This window comes from Pteronotus mesoamericanus, unplaced genomic scaffold, assembly GCF_021234165.1.
Source record: "Pteronotus mesoamericanus isolate MK-2021 breed Mesoamerican mustached bat unplaced genomic scaffold, CSHL_Meso_final scaffold_85, whole genome shotgun sequence".
NCBI classification, from domain to species: Eukaryota; Metazoa; Chordata; class Mammalia; order Chiroptera; family Mormoopidae; genus Pteronotus; species Pteronotus mesoamericanus.
The window spans coordinates 35,140,501-35,160,144 of NW_026555329.1; the positions used below are offsets into that span (position 1 = coordinate 35,140,501).

The 19,644-nt window shown below is 37.4% G+C and overlaps 1 protein-coding gene across 1 annotated transcript in view; it reads right to left on the reverse strand.

The window, feature by feature from the left end:
• The window catches only part of FBXL13 (F-box and leucine rich repeat protein 13), a 234,885-nt gene that overhangs the window by 117,293 nt on the left and 97,948 nt on the right, over positions 1-19,644 (reverse strand). Inside the window, exons 7-9 of the mRNA XM_054564349.1 lie at positions 17,523-17,575; positions 13,282-13,382; positions 586-715 (exon numbers count right to left, since the gene is read on the reverse strand). Coding sequence (XP_054420324.1) covers positions 586-715; positions 13,282-13,382; positions 17,523-17,575 — 284 coding nt within the window. The remainder of the gene's footprint in view (positions 1-585; positions 716-13,281; positions 13,383-17,522; positions 17,576-19,644) is intronic.

Below are 19,644 nucleotides of genomic sequence, written 5' to 3' on the forward strand. Positions count from 1 at the left end.
CAAAGTTCCATGTCCTACCCTCCACTACTCCATCCTATTTCCTGCCCAATTGCTTTAATCTGGTTTTTTCAAACTTAAATACTTCTCCATATAGGTCTCAAATCTGCAGGTTATTTAGCCTAAGGATATAGTGCAATTTTTTAAATTGCAGTATTTGTTGTACCTTTTTTTACTTTTGAGGTCTTTTACCTACAACTATTTATTCTTTGAGAGACCCTGTGGGAGCTAATTGACTTTTCAGAAAATTCATGCAAAATTCTCCCTCAAAAAGGTTTCTCTTTTGTGTGTGTGTGTCTTGGTAGCAATTCTAAAGTTTCAAGATTTGGAGGTTGGTATTATAACTGTTCAGAGTATCTACACAGAAGTGGTCCGTCTCATCATCCAATCAGCTCTGCCTTTATGTGGGTGTGACGCTGCAGTGGAAGGAAGCCAAGAGCCTATAGTAGCAATCCTGGGGGAAATTTAAGCAGCTGTGGTTATGTAATTTAAAACCTCTGAAAAGTGTGCTGCAGTCTGTGCACAGTGTTAGTATCTCCGGAGGACTTCCTCGCCTGCTGCAGGAAAGAGAAGACTGAAAAGACAAACCTGAGTGCAGCCAGAAAGGTCCAAATAGATGAGCTTGTGGCATCCATTCCCTAAATTCAGGTACCGTAACCCTTTGTCTGTGAACTTTCTGCAGTAAGCCAAACTAAGATTCTGTAAATTGGGGAAGTGCCTGAAAAGACAGTGTGAGAGGAGAGGGAGAAAAGTGAATATAGTTATTTTCTCACATTTTTCTTTAGCCACTATGACAAAAAGCAGTAAAACTAAATTAATTTTTCTCTCACAAATATTCAATAGTTGAACCTTGTTAATTTTCTTCTTGTTAAGGAGATTGCAGAATCATATCAGATAATGCCTAACTATATTTCAAATGAAAATAAAGATATGCCTATATTTTTAAGAAAGCTGATTGAGATAAACGTTTGGGAGGAGGGAGATTTGTGCATTCATATTGTTTGTTAAGTCAGATTGTTTTTGAAAGCAAAGTTACAGAGTTTGCCTATTTGTTGCATTTAGGTTTTATCTTTGGAGCACTAAAATAATGTGCAAAATGTCTAGAAAGACAAACCCTTTATAAACATTAAAATGATGATTAACTGTTACATGAGAGTGAGGATTTGGGCAGAAAAGAGGAAAAGTTGAACACAACAGGCTCTTAAAATGCACATGATCAGCAAATAGTTTGAAAAGATAGATGTGAATATGGATGATTTGGTAACAGTTTCATAACTACAGTTAAAGATGACTAACTGATAGAGCTTAAAAATGGGTTAAGAAGAACATACATGCATAGCCCATGGACACAGACAACAATGTGGTAAAGTGGGGGCTGAGTGGAAGGGGCGGAAGGGGAGAAATGGGGAACATCGGTAATAGGGTCAACAATAAAAAAAATGATTTGGGTTAAGAACAGTTTGCAAATGAGTGGGAAACACAGGAGAGGGATAAAAACTACACCAGAAACTTATCCATCTCACTGGAGTTGAAACTGATTGAATATGACATTACCACCACAACCAAAATGAGACCTTCCAGAAAAAAGAAAAGTAATTAGAATAAGCCTCTACTACTATGAAAGGGCTCACAGTTTGAGGACTCTCTGTGGACAATTTTCCAAACTCTCTTAAGCAGGGCATTTTTTAAAAGTACAAGAACTCCCACTACTGCCTGCTCTTGTAATGAAATTAACAGCATGCTCTTGGTTTGTGATCTGCAACAGTTTAACATCAAATGAGAAAGCAAAAAGAACAAAAGTAAAAGGAGATGCCTCTCTGTCCAGCAAAAGCCCACAAATGACTAATAATGTTTACCTTCACATAAATGGGAAATAAGATATACAAGCATTGACCATTAATCAGATTTATTCCGAAAATTTGAAAAGCACATGTACACGATACAACTGAAACCGGGAAAGTCAGGGTTCGTGCTGCCTGTCACCACCAGAACATTAAGTAGAGAAAAGGATTGACTCTTCAGGGGCGTTTTATTCAGATGGCTGGCGATCTGAGAAGACAGCAGGTTATGTCCCCTAAAAGACCATCTTACACTTTTTTTTTTTTAATAGGAAGAAAAGTGTAGGTAAGGGATTTGGAATTCAGGAAAAAAGGTAGGTTAGGGGTTTGGAATTCAGGGAAAAGATTAATCAGATAAAAGTTGTAGCCCAAGTAAGGCTGTATCTCTGCCTGGAGCACAAAAGGCTCAGATACCATCTTGATGGCTTGCAGTCCTGGGGCACAAAGGTCAAATTGCCTGTGGTCTTCTAGAGTCCTGGTGAGTTCTGTTATACATCCCTGTTCCTGAACAATAGCTTTTTACATGCATTAACTACCAAACCTATTAACTGTATTTAAAAATAAAAATTTTCCAGCTCTTGAGTTTCCCTCTCACAGTCCATGAAGAGTCATTTAGTTCAGAACACAGATGCTGTCTGGTAATTGCTGTGCCTGTGAGATTCAGCAGCTCAGAAAGGGACGCCTTTTGGATTCCCCAGGGGCTGGGTGGGCAGGCATGGGAGGGAAAAAGCAGCACTAACATCCCAAAGACAAGTCCCACCTCTCCCAGATCCCTTTAGTTAACTAAGAACTATACCAAAGTTTGGAAATGCTTTATTTTCCTATCCCTGGAGTATACCCTTGTGATTCAGCTGAGTAAAGTAGTTTTCTGGGGCTGGGGGTGGGGGTAATGGATGTCATTTCAAACAACCTTTAGCTCTCTAATTCGGAGAAAGGAGTAGTGAGGCAGGCAGCTGGACACAATGGAAAATACACAGGGTTTTGGAATCAGACCAAATTGAATTCAAATCCCAGCCCTGACGCTTACTGCAATTTCCCTAACCTCTAAGAGATTGTTTCTGCATTTGTTAAGTAGAGACTATACTATCGTCTTTGTTCTTTTCTTTTTAAACCATGACCAACTGTGGGCCTCCAGTTTTACTGAAGCTCAGTTTTTCTCACCTTTAGCATGGGTATAATCCTGTCTGCTATTTCCTTTTAGATGTGTGACAACTACATGAGAACATAGATGTAATAGTATTATACTGAGACTGATTTTCAATGATTAAAAACAACAGGGATATAGTGGAGGCTTTAAAAATATATATTGTTTGTGGAAAGTAGTGCGGAATTTCCTCAAAAAGCTAAAAATGGAACTACCTTTTGATCCAGTGATTCCCCTGCTGGGACTATACCCTAAGAATCCCAAAACACCAATTCAAAAGAACCTATGCACCCCAATGTTCATAGCAGCACAATTTACAATAGCCTAGTGTTGGAAGCAGCCTAAATGCCCATCAGTAGATGATTGGATCAAAGAACTATGGTACATTTACACAATGGAATACTACACAGCAGAAAGAAAGAAAGAACTACTACCCTTCGCAACAGCATGGATGGAACTGGAGAGCATTATGCTAAGCGAAATAAGCCAGGGGGCGAAAGACAAATACCATATGATCTCACCTATAAGCAGAACTTAACTGACAAAACAAAGATGCAAGGAAAATAAGACCAGCAACACTGAAAAAAAAAAAAAAAAGAAACCAACAGAGACAAGAGAGAAGGAGAGAGGGGTTGGGGAGGGGGGAAGGGAAGGGGCAAGTCAAGGAACATATAGCAAGGACTCATGTACAAAGCCAAAGTGGGGAAAGATTGAGGGAGGGAGAGGGGGGAGGGGCAGGGGGAAAGGGTGGGGGGAAGGCAGAGACAAATGTATTTGAAAAAATAAATTAATTAATTTTAAAAATAAAATAAAATAAAAATATATATTGTTTTTATCGCTACTACCTCATGTAACATATTAATTGTTCTCATGAAGCTTGTACTATCTTCTTCCACTTAATGGAATAGATACTCATCTGATAAGTGTGCTGCTTAAAACTGACTCCAGGAGTTCGAGGAACCTCACATTGCATCTACACCCTCTTTTTGGTCAGGGTGGTAATGCCATGTTTAATTTGTTTTAACTCCAATGAGACTGACAGTTTCTGATGTAGTTTTTACTCCTTTCATGTGTTGCCCACTCATTTGCAGACTGTTCTCATCCCATTTTTCAGCTTGTAATCAATTAGCCTTTCTTTAACTATAGTGATGAAATTGTTTATTATAAGATCATGCATATTCAAATCTATTGAAATCTGTTCCAGGCCTATTCTTCAACTTCTTAAAGTCCATATGATCAGTTATCAGATACCAAAAATGGGAATTGAGCTAGGAGTTCTTAACTTTTCGTGTGTCAGATACCTTATGGATCTATGGACCATTTGTCAGCATACTGTTACTAATGCATAGAATAAAATGCTGATGATCACTAATGCAGCCAATCATATTGAAAGTCATTATCAAAATATTTTTAAAACCAAACGAATGAAGTAATATATAGTCTAGTAGATGTCTAACAATTACCATGACTTTGGAAGTAGTGATGACTGCCAATGATGTTTTGAAATATTTGTAATAAGTATAAGAAAATATTTGTGATAAGAAAACATTTGTGATTTATATGGTAGAAAGAGTCCCAGGGACTGCTATTAACTACTCTAAATTTTTACCTACATTTCAATTAGAGCTTAGTGAAAATACATATTTTTTTTCTTCATCAAAATTCATGGAACCTCTGAATTTTATTCCTGGTCCCCTTGGGGGATCCATTGGTTCCAGGTTAAGAACTTTGGCTTTGGCAAAAGAGGTATTCATTAGAGAAAATGACTCCCAGATTGAGAGTCTCTAGATGGCTCTCTTCAAAGTGGAACCTCATGGGAACCATCAGTTTGAAATCACAACACAGGAATCTGGAATGGCCCTGTAGGCAGGCCTTTCTAGGGATTTACGGGGCTGCAGATTTAAAACTGCTGCGGATGGGAAAAGTATCAGTTGATGGTGAAATTGCAAATTTGGCAAATTCGGCAAATTTTATGCAATATTGCTGCTTTTTATTTTGAATTTTGGCAAAGAAATGTGTCCATTACTTCAGTAAAATCTGGTTCATAATTTTCCCAACCCAGAAACAACTATATAATTCTGATTCCCCTTTGAGGCAGTGTTTGCAGTCAATGTTCATCTTTTCCTAATTATTTAATCACTAAAACTTCATTATGTAAGGAGAAAGTTTCTGTTCGTTATTTATTTTTCTACTGTTACAATAATCTTTAAGAAATCACAATTCTTATAGAAACTACAGAGATAATTTTTCTCCATTGTTCTGGCTGTTTTCATAAAGAATTGAGGCCTTTTGTATTAGATCTCCAATGCCTGAGGCAGTCACTACTGTAAGGAATGTAGAATTACTAGGTTTTTTACCAAAAATGTATCTGAAAAATCACCAAGACAAGCCTTTCTTTAAAAATATATATTGTTTTTATTTTCACAAGGCCCAGCCCACAAAAGAGAGAATTTACATATGAATTCTTTTGAGTTAAGCATTGGGCTCTTTAGTCTCACAGAGGCAGTTTTGCATAATAAAATTCCTACAGAAAATCCAAATGCAGTGATTTGACCTCCTATGTACAGAGTAGACCTTGAGGATGTCTGGTCCAGGCAATGACTTCCTCTCTCTGCCCCACTCTGATGGGCATTGGTGAGATTATAGAACATGAGAATGCCTGCCAGTAAGAAATTTCCAAGCCAGCTGAAGAATCAATTCATCTATATGAAAAATAATGGGGCACCATGCCACTATGGCATATAATGCTCCATTGAGGAGCAAAAATCATAATAGCTTTAGTCATCACTGTTTGCCTAGAATGCCTCACACATCGTAGTTCATCAGTACATGGTGAATAAGCAAATGAATGCTGCTATTAGAATTTAGGAAAAGGAAAAACCACCAGAGACTTTCGGTAGATGTTGTGACAGGAGATGTGAGGGCTGTGGATTGGCACAGGTGAGGAGAAAGGCACTCTAGCTGTGGAGAAAGAGAAGCAAGTAGCAATCAGATGACCAGAGTTAAGCACTTCCCTTGGAAAACCTGGGCAGATAAGCTTGATCAGATAATGTTAAGGGACAGTAAGGGAAGAGTCTAGACTTCAAACAAGTCAAAGACATGGTAAAATGATTATTCCTGGAGGGTACTTCTTGCAGCATAAGGCAAAGCAGACTGAGGAGAAAAGAGACCAGAGGCTGAAGCATCAGGATGCTGAGCCAGATGAGGTGCTGAGTGGGGGTTTCATTCAGGAAATATTTAGAAACAAAAATGTTCCGGAATGGTCATGTGCTTTGGACAGCCCTTGTTTTGAACTTAGGAAAACTGAGCAAAGCCCCCCAAAAGTGAGGAAAAATATTCAGATAAAAAACTGGCAAATCAATGCCACCAAGAAGGCCAAACAAATTACATCTTTCTTCTGGCAAATGATTTCTTTGGAAAGAAATACTAATGGCACTGGAGAGTGAATGACAGCAGCAACAAACATGCCTCTGGTTATTTATAGCTTAAAGAACACTTTTGCATACCCAAGCATGTTTGAAACAGTGGAGAACAAAGCAAAAATAGAGACTCATCATGAAATGCATTTTTCTCATGACAAGAAAGTAAGTGTACATTTTTTATATGGCCAAAAAAACCCCCAATCCCATCAGTATAGGGTAGCATTTGTCCTAAATGTTCTCTCAATAGCAAGAACTAAAAGTTAAAATCATAACAAAATTCTCATTTTGGTCCTATTTTCCTATCTGTTGCCCCACACATACACATTCATACATGCACATATATTTATACAATTTTATAGTTTAATATGGAATGTCTTAAGAAAAGTAGTAACTAATGTTTTATAGGATTAGAGAACCTTAAAGAAGTCTAGCTCATGAGAATTTATTGAGCATCTCTTCCGAACTCCACATTCAGTGACTTCACGTTGCTAGCTTAAAATTGGCCGTGGTAGAAGTATTTACTTACACCACAGAAATCAGTAAATTCTACAAATCAGAACATCCCCATTCTCTGTCAGCTATTAAACATATACCCAAACACTGCTATTCTTGGAACACACTTTGAGAACTATTGATATAGGGAATTTAGTATGCTGAGGAAAATTATACAGAGGTAAGAATGAGAAGAGAAGATGACAGCTTTGAAGGACAGGAATAAAAATTTGATCGAAATATAAAAGGAGATTCTTAAGATAAAACGGGAACAAATGGAATAGAAGCATTAAAAAGAAAAATACCTTCCTTGGCTGAGAAAATAGCTAAGTTTTAATGTTCAAACGTTTTGCTATATTTCAGAAAAATTAATTGAAAGAATACAATTAAACTTGGAAAACGTTTTTTAGTTTCTCAGAGAAAAGAAATTTCTTGGAAGCAACTTGGCAGAAAAATAATAGGTTACCAATAAAGGAACAAAAGAAAAATCAAGTTGGCTTTAGACTTCTCTTTAAGCAGGATTTCAAGATTGTGGAACTACATTTGTAAGGTTTTAAGGATAAAAGGAGACATGATTCAAGAACTGCACACCAAGAGAAGTTGTTATTCATCTTCCGGGACAATGGAAAGTCATTTTCAGAAAGCAATGGCTGTAAATCAAACACTTGCACATCTTTCCAGATAAAAAGTTTTTAAAACTATATTTCCAGTTATTATAGGATGAGTCAAAATCAAAATTAAAGAAAAAGGAAATTTTGGAACAAATAGACCATCAATGAATGACAAAACTAGAGTTAAAACTACATAGTCATTACAAATATGATTATATTATTGAGTATGAACACCAAAAAATCAGTATTGAGAGGAAATTAAATGATTAACACAAATTTTGATTAGTATGTGTTTACATACAAGGGAGTAGAAATGGAAGGGCATCATGTACAAGGGAGAAATAAACATATTAGATCTCTTGTCTAACACAGGAAGAGTCAAGGTCATTGTTTCATTGTAACTTTGATAATTAGAGAAAATTATCAAAGAACATGTTAAATCATGCTCTTAAAAAACATACAAATAGCTGCTAGTTAGGATACACAACAGAACATGTACATACTTTTGAAATACCTTTAGATTATGAAAGTGAACAACAGTTTATATGCAAAAGGCAGGAATGAGCACAGTAACATAAAAATTAAAAAATCAAAAACACAAAGCAAGATGATAAAAATAAGACCATACACTCAATTTTTACAAGAAATAGTAATCTTTTAATCCACCCTTTTACAAAGGCAAAGAAGCTGAAGATTTTATAAATAGAAATTAGATATATGCTGCATATAAAGACAAAATCCAGTGACACAGAGGTTAAAAACGCTGATGTATGTACATAAAGTTATTCCACAAAGCACAAGCAAAAGAAAACAGAAGTAACTGTATTGATAGCAAATAAAGTATTTAAGATAAAGAAACAATGACCAGGGTAAAGAATATAATTTTGTGTGAATAAATGCTACAGTTGATAATGCAATGTACTACTTGTTTTATCTTTATGTATAAAACAATGACATTAAAATAAACTAAAGAAATCTTGATTATTATCACAGACTAGTGTATCACTATTATACTATGACAGATCAAGAATTTGTTATACACACACACACACACACACACACACACACACAGAGGAAAATGTTCTCTGAAACTTTCTTGTTTTAAACAGTCATGGATGATTTACTGAAATTGATTATAAAAACTATCCACCAAGAAACCTCAATAAATTATAAAAAGTAGAAATAATTCAATCTATATTTCTTGACTGTAGAGCACAAAGCTAGAAATTAAAAACAGCATCTTAATAAAAGAAACTTCAGCCACTTGGAACCAAAAATTCTCTTCTAGATAATTATTTGGTTAAAGAGAAAATCTAATATATACAGTTTTTTTAGAAAATGAGAATAGATTATTTAGAGACTCCTGGCCAAGAGGGAGGCAGAGGTAAATATGCTTTACTTCCTCACACAATCAAAAGAAGGACAACAACAAATTTAAAAACAGAAAACAACCAGAACTGCCAGAATATCTAACTGTATGGAAGTCTGACAACTAAGGAGTTAAAGAAGAAACATTCATCCAGACTGGTAGGAGGGGTGGAGACAGGCAGCCAGGGCAGAGAAGACTCATGGCAAGGCGAAGGACCAGGAAAGCTAGGTGGTGGCTGGCAGACTGGATGGTCCTACATTTGGTGCCAATAAGCTAGAAGGAACAATTGGGGAGCGAGACAGACCACACAACCCAGGGTTCCAACATGGGGAACTAAAGCCTCAAAACCTCCTGCTGTAAAAACCTGTGGGGATTGCAGTGGTGGCAGAAACTCCCAGCTCCACAGGAGAGTTCGTTGAAGAGACCTATAGGATCTTAGAACGTACACAAACCCACCCATCCAGGAATCAGCACCAGAAGGGCCCAATTTGCTTGTGGAAAGTGGGGGAAGTGACTTAAAGCCGCCAAGAGCCCAGCAAGCATCATTGTTCCCTCTCAGATCCCTCTGCCACATACAGCGCCACACAGCAGCCAAGTGGGTAGCTCTGCCCTGGTGAATACCTAAGGCTCCTCTCCTTACAATGTAACAGGAACACAAAACAAATAACTATGGCCAAACTGAAACAACAGATCAAAACTCCAGAAAAAGAACTAACAAACAAGGAGATAGTCAACCTATCAGATGTAGAGTTGAAAACACTGGTAATCAGGATGCTCACAGAAACAATTGAGTATGGACACAAAATAGAGGAAAAAGCAAAGCCTATACAAAGTGAGATAAAAATCTACAGGGAACGAACAGTGAAGGGAAGGAAACTGGGACTCAAATCAATGATTTGGAACAGAAGGAAAAAAAATAAAAATTCAGCTGGAACAGAATGAAGAAACAAGAATTCAAAAACATGAGGAGAGACTTAGGGACAACTTCAAACGTTCCAACATCCGAGTCATAGGGGGCCAGAAGGAGAAGAGGAAGAGCAAGACATGGAAAACTTCTTTGAAAAAATAATGAAGGAGAACTTCCCCAATATGGTCAAGGAAATAGACTTTCCAGGAAGTCCAGGAAACTCAGAGACTACCAAAGAAGGTGGACTCAAGGAAGCACACACCAAGGCACACCATAATTGCATTACCCAAGGTTAAAGATAAGGAGAGAATCTTAAAAGCAGAAAGAGAAGGAGACAGTTACCTATAAAGGAGTTCCCATAAGACTATCAGCTGATTTATCAAAAGAAATCTTATAGGCAAGAAGGGGCTGAAAAGAAGTATTCAACGTCATGAAAGGCAAGGATCTACATCCAACATCACTTCTATCCAGCATAGCTATCATTTAGAATGGAAGGGCAGATAAAGTGCTTCTCAGATAAGGTCAAGTTAAAGGAGTTCACCATCACCAAGCCCTTATGATATGAGATGTTAAAGGGATTTATCTAAGAAAAAGAAGAAGATCAAAACTATGAACAGTAAAACGACAACAAACTCACAATTATCAATAACTGAACCTAAAAAACAAACAAACAAAAAAAAAAAAGCTAAGCAAACAACTAGAACAGGAACAGAATCACAGAAATGGAGATCACATGGAGGGTTATCAGTGGGGAAGTGGGGGGGAAAGAATTGGGGAGAAGGTACAGGGAATAGGAAGCATAATTGGTAGGTACAAAATACACAGGGGAAAGTTAACAGTTGTATAGGAAATAGAGAAGCCAAAGAACTTATATGTATGACCCATAGACATGAACTAAGGATGGGGGGGTGCTTGGGTAAGGGGGGATTGTAGGGCTTAGGGAGATAAAGAGGAAAAAAAATAGGACTATTGTAATAGCCTAATCAATAAAATATACTTTAAAAATGAGAATAAAATTTATCAAATCTTATAAGCTTTTCCCGAATTCTTATTTAAAGGTAATTTCATATCCCAATTTTTTATTATTAAAGGAAAGAGATCAATTCAATCATACAAATGAAAAGTTTTAAAAAATATCTGCACCTCTACCCAAGTGCAAAAATAACTCTCCAGAAAATAAAATGAGAAAATACAATCATAAAGGACACCATTCACAATGGCAACTAAAGAGATACCTAGGAATAACACTCTTAAAATTATCCATATGAATAAAATAAAATTTTATTCAGACATTTAAGAACACTTGAAAAAATTTAGAAATATACTATGTTCCTGATAGGGAGGCTAAATATTGTAAAAATATAAATTAGTTTCTAATTTATTCTATCTCCAAGTATTGGCATATGGGTAATTTTCTAACAATGGAACTTCAAAAATTATGTATATAAATTTATACATATTTACTCTAAATTTATATATCTTACTGTTTTATGTTTACTATACTGCAGCTATAAAAGATGTGTAGTGCACAACTTACAAATAATAATAAAATACACACTACTCCCTATTGTAATTTTCATATAATCAATTCTCACACAATGCCAAACTGATTGACATAAATAGTATTTTGCTTTTGTCATAAATAGTATCAGTTCTCACACAGTGGTAAACTCTGACATAAATAGCTCAAAAGAAAAATAAAATCTGCCACTCCGTTATATATTTCTAGTTTTCACCCAAAAATAAAGATAAAGTTTGAAAAATTAAGAAATAGGTACAGTTCAATATGAATATTTTTATTTACATTACTGTATAAACAAACATGAATCAACAAAGATGTATATCCAGACTGCATTCATCCACTAATGATATGACTTCTTTGCTAAATCAGATAATAGTTTTTAAATATTAAAAGAATTTTTTTTCATTATGGTCTTCCAAGAATTACATGATATAGTAGCAAATTTCTCTAGCTAAGAAACCTCAGGAGTGGTCATATCCTTCAAGTCAGAGTTTATGTATTTATTTTTTTAAAGAGACACATCTTAGACTGGCTCTGTCCTCCTGGCATTTTTGTTTGTTTGTTTTAAGATTTTATTTATTCATTTCTAGAGAGAAGGAAAGGGAGAAAGAAAGAGAGGGAGAAAAACGTCGATGTGTGAGAGAAACATCAACCTGTTGCCTCCCACATGCCCCCAAGTGGCCTGCAGTCCAGGCATGTGTCCTGACTGGGAATCGAACGAGTGACCTTCCGGTCTGCAGGCCTGCACCCAAAGCACTGAGCCACACCAGGCAGGGCTCAAGTCAGAGTTCAATAATCATGCGGTCAGTTGAGGAATTGGTGTTTTGTAAGATTAATAAGCTTCAAGCTGGGGGTTTGTGCATGAGCATACATCTGTCTGTTAGGGAACTCTTGGCATAAGTTTAGGCTGCACTGAGGGTCCAAAAGAAAATAATAATGAAATAAAATTTCTCAAGTTTTTTGTGCTCTTAAAAATGTTGCAGCTACGGAGATGACACACTTTTACATTTAATCTGCTTCATTAATTGTTTTCCCCATCATTTTCTCAAATTTAAACAATCCAGAAATAAATTGGGATAACTTGCCATATTCCATTGTATAGTATCCTTCCATTTTGGCTGATTCCAGGCTTCCAAAGAAAGGCGTACCATTATTGTTAGGTGTGCACATTTCCAGCAAGTGGTTAGAGACAGAAGATAAGGAAAACTACCGCCTAGAATTTTCTATCTAAGCTTTTCCAAATGTCTTGTTGTTATTTTTCAAAGACTCTCAAAAATGGTTTGTTCTTTCACAATAGTTTAAAAGTGTTCTTTGAATCTCTCCCTATATCATTATATACTCTTCCTAATTAGTCTTTCCTTGGTGAAAATACAGAATAAGTGAATGACATAAATTTGTGATAAATTTGAATATTCTGTTAACTCTAGGGATGATGTCTTGCGTTCTTCTCTTCCTTCTACTCCAAAGAAGTGCTGGCTTAGAAGCAACGTCTGTGTCTAGGGCTGCCAAAAATCCATACATAAAAAAACAACCAGAATCAGGGTTCCTGAATGTGGTGGGGGTCCCGACAGGTAACCAGAGCATGGCAACAGGGAACCTGGAACACAGTGCTCAGAGTATAAGGTATTCTATTGTAGAGAGAGCAGTCCCAGACGCCAGGCTCTGATTAAGGGGCCTGGCATTCATGCCCAGGAGTGGGGACCAGAAAGAGACAGCAGAGCCTAACTCAAACTGCTAGGCACATTGTTAAAAGAGTGACACAAAACTGCTGGTTAAGGCAGAGGACCTGGGCCCACCAAACAAGGAGAGGATAGACACCAGCTTGGGGACTTGAAAGCAGCAGTCCTGCTATCAAAACAGCCATGGCACAGGAATGGGGCCATTGGTAAAAGGAGCACTGCCTTTGGGGCATGCTGGAGCGAGCAGAGCCTAGGGAAGCATAATTATTTTCAGTGTAATACAAATAAAGCAAACATTACCTTGGTAGGAGCCTCATCGTCCTGTTGGTGATAGTTGTGTTAGATAGATTAAGATACAGAACTCCAGGACAACCCTCAGAAATGTATCTCATTGATTCATCCTGTACAAAAAGAGAAGAATCTTACCAAAGCCCAACAGGCTTTGCTACTCTATCATCTCTCTCCTGCTCCAAAAAAAAAAAAAAAAAAAAAAAAAAAAAAGTATATGCATGACTTAGTCTCTTCATAGTCTTTGATATTAGTAGTAAATCAAATTACATAGAAGGGGATGATTTTGCTTGAAGCTCCATTACTACCCCCTTTTCCCTTTTTTTGGAAATAAAGTCTCATTTCATCACAATGATAATACATTAAAATGTGAATCCTTACAAGTTCAACTCTGTGACAAGTAATGTGATCTGACATGTTAAAGTGTCGAACACTCCTGACTTACAGATGCATGAAAATGATTAAAAATGGATTAATTTTTTTAATTTACTAAAATTATTATGCAGGAATAGTAAATGCTCTCAACTGGACTTCATTAAAAATGAGTCCATGTTTATACATCTATAATTACATATAGATGTGTAGGTATGTGAATGTGTGTGTAATTAGTTTCTTTGGTTCTGTTACTGAATATATTAAAACAGCTAAAGAGTTTTTCACCAAATTTATGGCAAGTTTGTGATGGCCTGAAGTAAAATACAGTCTACATACATGTTGAACATGAAATTCAGTGTTGGGAGTACTGTGGGGGAGAATCTCAAAGATTCAAGCGACCCTCCCCCGGACAGCTGAAACCGAGGCGCAGGAGAATGGTGTGACTGTGACCTGAGAGGGAGAGAAAACAAACAGTGACTTCACGCATGAGCCCTAAATTGACATTTACAAGACCAGATGAATTGCAAGGTCTGATTGCAACGGAGCTGCTTCTCATATGGGTAACTATTTACAAAATGCTCTAGAATGAGTAGCAGCAGGTTTTTATTTAATGATGGTTGATGAGTCTCCCCAGGAACACTGAAGTGGTAAGCTTGTTTTAATTATTTATGGTACAAAGATTCTGGAAAGAATAGGCCATTGCAGGAAGAGGTGAACTGTCACTTGGTGAGGAGATGCGGTTTGGGGAAGAATTCTGCATGGCCTATATGGTCACCCTGGACAAAGGTTTATTTTCAGAAGGATAACCAATGTTCAACATTCTATTCTCAGTTATTTCCTGAAGTCATGGATATTAAAATAACAAAATCCTTCAGGGCAAGTTTCTATCACATGGGAGAGGGACTGGCTGATTTACAGGGACAGTGAACCACACCTCAGAAAGGACCCCAGGTTGTTTTTTAAGTTACAAAACTGCAGTTCTGCTCTAGCAAAGGCTCTATGTGCCAATGCCACAGAAGCACAAGGGTGGGGCTTTCCATATACACTAGACTCTTGCCGCTGCTTTCAAGCTGCCAGCAATTTTTCTAGATACCCCACCACCAAAATGCAGGATTTGGAATTATGTGGAAATTACAGCACAATTTTCCCAGGAGGAATGGAGAGAACAGCCATAATGTGTGGCATTTGAGTTTAATACAAACAAAATCTATCTTCAAAAATATGATACCAGTCAAATGTTAAAGTGATTATGGACGTTTTGGAAGACTCCAGCAAAAATGCAGCTGACATGGGGCAAGAAAAGGATAGAAAGCTGGTTTATACACTGTTACATAGGCAGCAACAGAGAAGACGGAAATTTGGGGGCCAGGAAAAGATGGAGTACGCTTTATGTATCAGAGGAATATGATTTTCCCTTTGATATGAGGAAACAACCCATTCTCTGAATTTTCTTCTTTGGAAAAAATTCAAATGCATCCTACTACTAATATTTAAAATAAGTCAAGGTTCACTCTCCAAATGTTGGAGCACATAAATGCAAAAACTGTTTTGAATGTCTACTTTGCAGAATGGCTTATAAATCTGTCTATAAAGCATTCGAATATGTCGGAAGAGAATATATTCATAAGGCAAGCTCCTTAGAAATCAAAGCTTTTTGAATGAATGTTACCCAACTCCTTAAATATAAACTTGTCTCCCATTTGTGTCTCAGAGGGAAAAACAATAGTAAAATATAACTGGATAAAATGATCCTCTCTGCATATTATTAGACTCTAAAACTGGAACAGATTTTGATGTTCACAAATTCAATGCAGATGGCACTGCTTTGACTGTCCTATTAGAAAGCCAAATTTAAAGAATATGAACTTTTATTAAAGTTTAGAACTGAATCTCCCTGAAGGCAAGAACTGAAACTGGATTCATCCTTAAATCCCTATAACACCTATATGAAATAACATAAATTCCCTATATATCTTTAAACATAGTAGGTACTAAAAATATCCACAGAAAGAACAAAACACGGTAGGAATTTGAAAGAAAGAACAATAATGATGAGACCAGAAGGCAGCAAGGAAGACCCAGGTCAGGAAGTCTCCTCCTGTGCCAAGGGGTGTGGCCTTCACCCTGGAGCTGGTGCTTAATGGGGGCATGACAGCACCAGGCCTTTTGTTCCAGTCCCTCCTATCTCCTCAGGGACTTGCTGCATTAGTTGCTTCAAGTGAGTTTCAACCAGTTTTATAAACCTCACACAGGTTTCCCTGCCTCTACTTTCCTTCTGCCACCCCCTTAGCCACTTTTCTGAAATGGTAAGTTTATACCTGATGCCTCATTTTCTTACCTCTTCTCCACTTCACAGTTCAATACAATTAGATTTCTGCCCCAATGTTCCACGAAAACTGTTCTAGCAAAAGCTACAAGTCACTTTCTAATTCTCAAAGCCAGGAGGCACCGCTCAGTCCTTTTCTCACCTGCTCACTTTGGTAGCTTCCTTTTGAAACGCTTCACTCTTCTGTCTTTTATGATGCTTCTCTGCTTTCAACCTACTTCTCTTACTGTTCCTCCTTAAGATCCTTTGTTATTTCTTCTCTGACTGTTCCTTAAGTAAGCACTCTCCAAGGTTCAATTCTCAGTCCTCTTCTCTTCCCATACCTTCTCTCTCTCACAGTTGATCTCATTTATTTGAAATGTTAATCAGGACATACACAGATGTCAATCCAACACGGAATCTCAAGTTCTAGCCAATAGTGTCCACTACTTACTAGATATCTCCATATAGTTTTATTCATTAAACATATACAGGATGGGGCAAGAGTAGGTTTACAGTTGTTCATATGAAAAATAATACAAGAATTAATAAATAACAATACAAGAATAAACTGTTTCATGTACTCACAACTGTAAACCTACTTCTGCCCTACTTTGTATTATAGAGTATTTACTGTGTTTTGTGTGCTGTGTGCTGTGACTATGACAAAGTGAGACACATCTCCTACCCTTCAGACCTCTTGGGCTAGAACCACAGTGATTAGGGCTACTGATGACAAGAACCCAGAGGAGCAGCAGCAAACCCTGTCTTGGGAGTCAGTGGTGTCTTGGGAAAGGAAGTGGAGTCTCCAGTAAGGCAAGCCAGCCAAAGAGGAAAGCAGCACCTGAGGACTAAGGGAAAGCGTATTGCAAACAAAGAGCACAGCCTGAGCAAAGGTAAAACAACAAGCAGCTAAGCGAACCAGCAAAGAAAGCATAGAAGTTTCTGGTCACTGAAGCTCAATATGTGAGGCTGGAAAGGGAGGCAGAGGCAGACCACAGAGGATCTGCAAGAGCTTTAGCTTTATCCAACAGTGTAGATGATGAGTGTGTGTATAAATGATGGGAAATGGGGCTAAAATGGTCAGATCCACCTTTTAGAAAGAGTAGTAATGTGCTCACAGGGTGGAAGACAGATAGGCGGCAGAAGAAAGCCTGGAGATAGGGACACAGAAGGAGATGGCTTGGGTTACATGTTCATTTCCATCTTCTTTGGCACTGCCACCGTGAAGACCATGAAAATGAGCCTATTGTTTCTGCTGGGTCTCAAATTTTCTGTCTCATACACATATGGCCTTAAATATAAATATAGTTCATGTGTGTGTAATTGTTGAATAGTTTCCACTTTCCAAAGACTCCGACCTTGGACATACATCTATCTACAGGATTAATAATAGCATTATATAAGTGGGATAAAATTTCTTGCCAATGTTTAACATAGTTTGCTTTTTTCCATATTTAATCCTAAATGAGCACACAGACATGTATTTTGGCAAAACCTCTGTGTATTAGCACTCCAATGTAGTGAGTCCAAATCTACATAAACAACAGTAAAATAAGCTTCTTATACTCACCGTCAGTGTTGGACAATCAGAGACATTCAGCTCTTGCAAATTTTTACAGAGGCCTAAATCAAACAAGTGACACATCACTGAACAACATATTACAAATGTTTAATTTAAAGTTTTTCCATCCTACATTCAATGCAGTGTATTCATTAGAAAACAAACAGAAACCTTGGCGAGTAACTTATTCTAAGTATTGGTTTCTTTTCCCAGAAAAACGATTTCTTTTGGCTTTAAAATTAAATATATACATGTTTGTTATTGTTTGAGGATTACAGAAGGAAGCAGAAAAGAGAAAAATACTACTTTGGGAAAAACAGTGCATAGTTAGAGTTTTAAGCTTCAAAGCACTTAAAGAAAACCAACCTGCTTTTTCTGTGGCATGACTTCTTGCTCATTTTTTTGTTTTCTGTTTTCTTTTAACATTTCATTATGAATATTTTCAAACATGCAAAACGTTGAGAGAGTTGAAGAATCATACAGTGAATATACCCACCACCTACATTTCTAGAAATTATACCTTATTGTATTTGCTTTTTCACATACCCACTTGTACATCCATCTCTCTATTCCTAAATTCATCTTATTTTTATGCGTTTCAAAGTAAGTTGCAGACATCAGCATACTTTCCCCCAAATACTTCAGCATGCATATTACAAATAATTCATCAAACATAATAATTAACAAAATATTTATGATTATTTTAGGTTAGATTTACATACAATTTACAAAGAATTGCAGTTACAGAAGTGGAGGGTTAGAAAGGCCAAGTGCCTGATTAGCTCTGGGAGCAGAGGCGACTGCACAGCTTACGGTCTTGTGAGGGAGACATGTACACAAAGAGCCAGATGGCAAAGTGATACACAGCACTCTGGGTCTAGGCTGAGAGGAAGAAAAACTCCAAATCTGAGACAAAAGAGAAGCATTTAGGAGCCGGAGCACGAAATGTGGGTAGAGGGATGCTTGAGGCAAAGAAAGAGGGGAGGCGTTCTAGGTGGAGGAGACCCCATGAAGGAGGAAAACTCGAGGCTAGGGAGTGATCCTGGCATTCACATGCCGCAGTGAATAGAAAACACATCTGCCATTCATAACCACACAGCCCCACGGTAATAATAACAGAAATGTTATCAATTATAAATCCATTTTGAACATTTCTTCCTCTGCCAGGAATGGACTATGTCCTAAGTAATAAATGCAAACCAAAACTACTTTCAGGATTAAAAAATGGAAACAATTCTTTAAAATGTGCAGATCTTGGAAGTCACCAATGATACTTGCTAAGGAAAAAATAGATTGCTCCCAAAATATAATAACTAAGTTTATGAAATTAATATTTTTATAGAATGGTTACTTGCGAGTCATTCATGCATTCAGCAAGTTTTTATCAGGAACCTGCTTTATGCTAAAAATTCTATAGGTACCAGAAATACAGCAGTGAACAAAATAGATAAAAATCTCTGCCTTTATGGAGTTTACATCCTAGTTAAGGGGTTGAGCGGGACTGACAGTAAACAAAAGAAGTTAAATAGATATTTTGACAGCTGGTGATAAGTGCTCTGGAGAAAAATAAAACAAGAAAAAGGGTGGAGAGCAGCCAGCAAATGGAAAGGGGTGTGGCTTCGAATACAGCAGTCAGAGAAGTCTTCACTGCGAAAGAGGCCTTTGAGCCAAGCTGTGCGGGACATATCTAGGACAGTTGCAATTTACACTGAGCATTTCTGGAGCCCACAGTAAACATGACTGGTGATTGGGGGACAATAAATGAGAGAAAGAAATAAGCTCAGGAAGATAGCCATAGGAGTCCTCCTATTCGCACATCTCAAGGCCATAAGGAGAAACCCCTAATTTCTTGAATCCAATGTGATGATCAGCTACAGGTTTCAGTTTTCATAATGCTAAGCCCTAACCTTGTGGGATACTTCCCCTGGACCAGGCACTGTGAAGCCCGATTCATCCCCTCAACAATACTAGAGGTAGCCTCGGTCCCATTTTACAGGTGCAGAAGATGAGGTTAAATAATTAGCCTGTGGTTGCACAGTTACGCAATTAGGAGAGTCTGGATTTGAATTCAGGGCTCAAACATTTAGCCACTAACCAAGGCACATAGGAGGGTGCAGAGCCTTATACACCA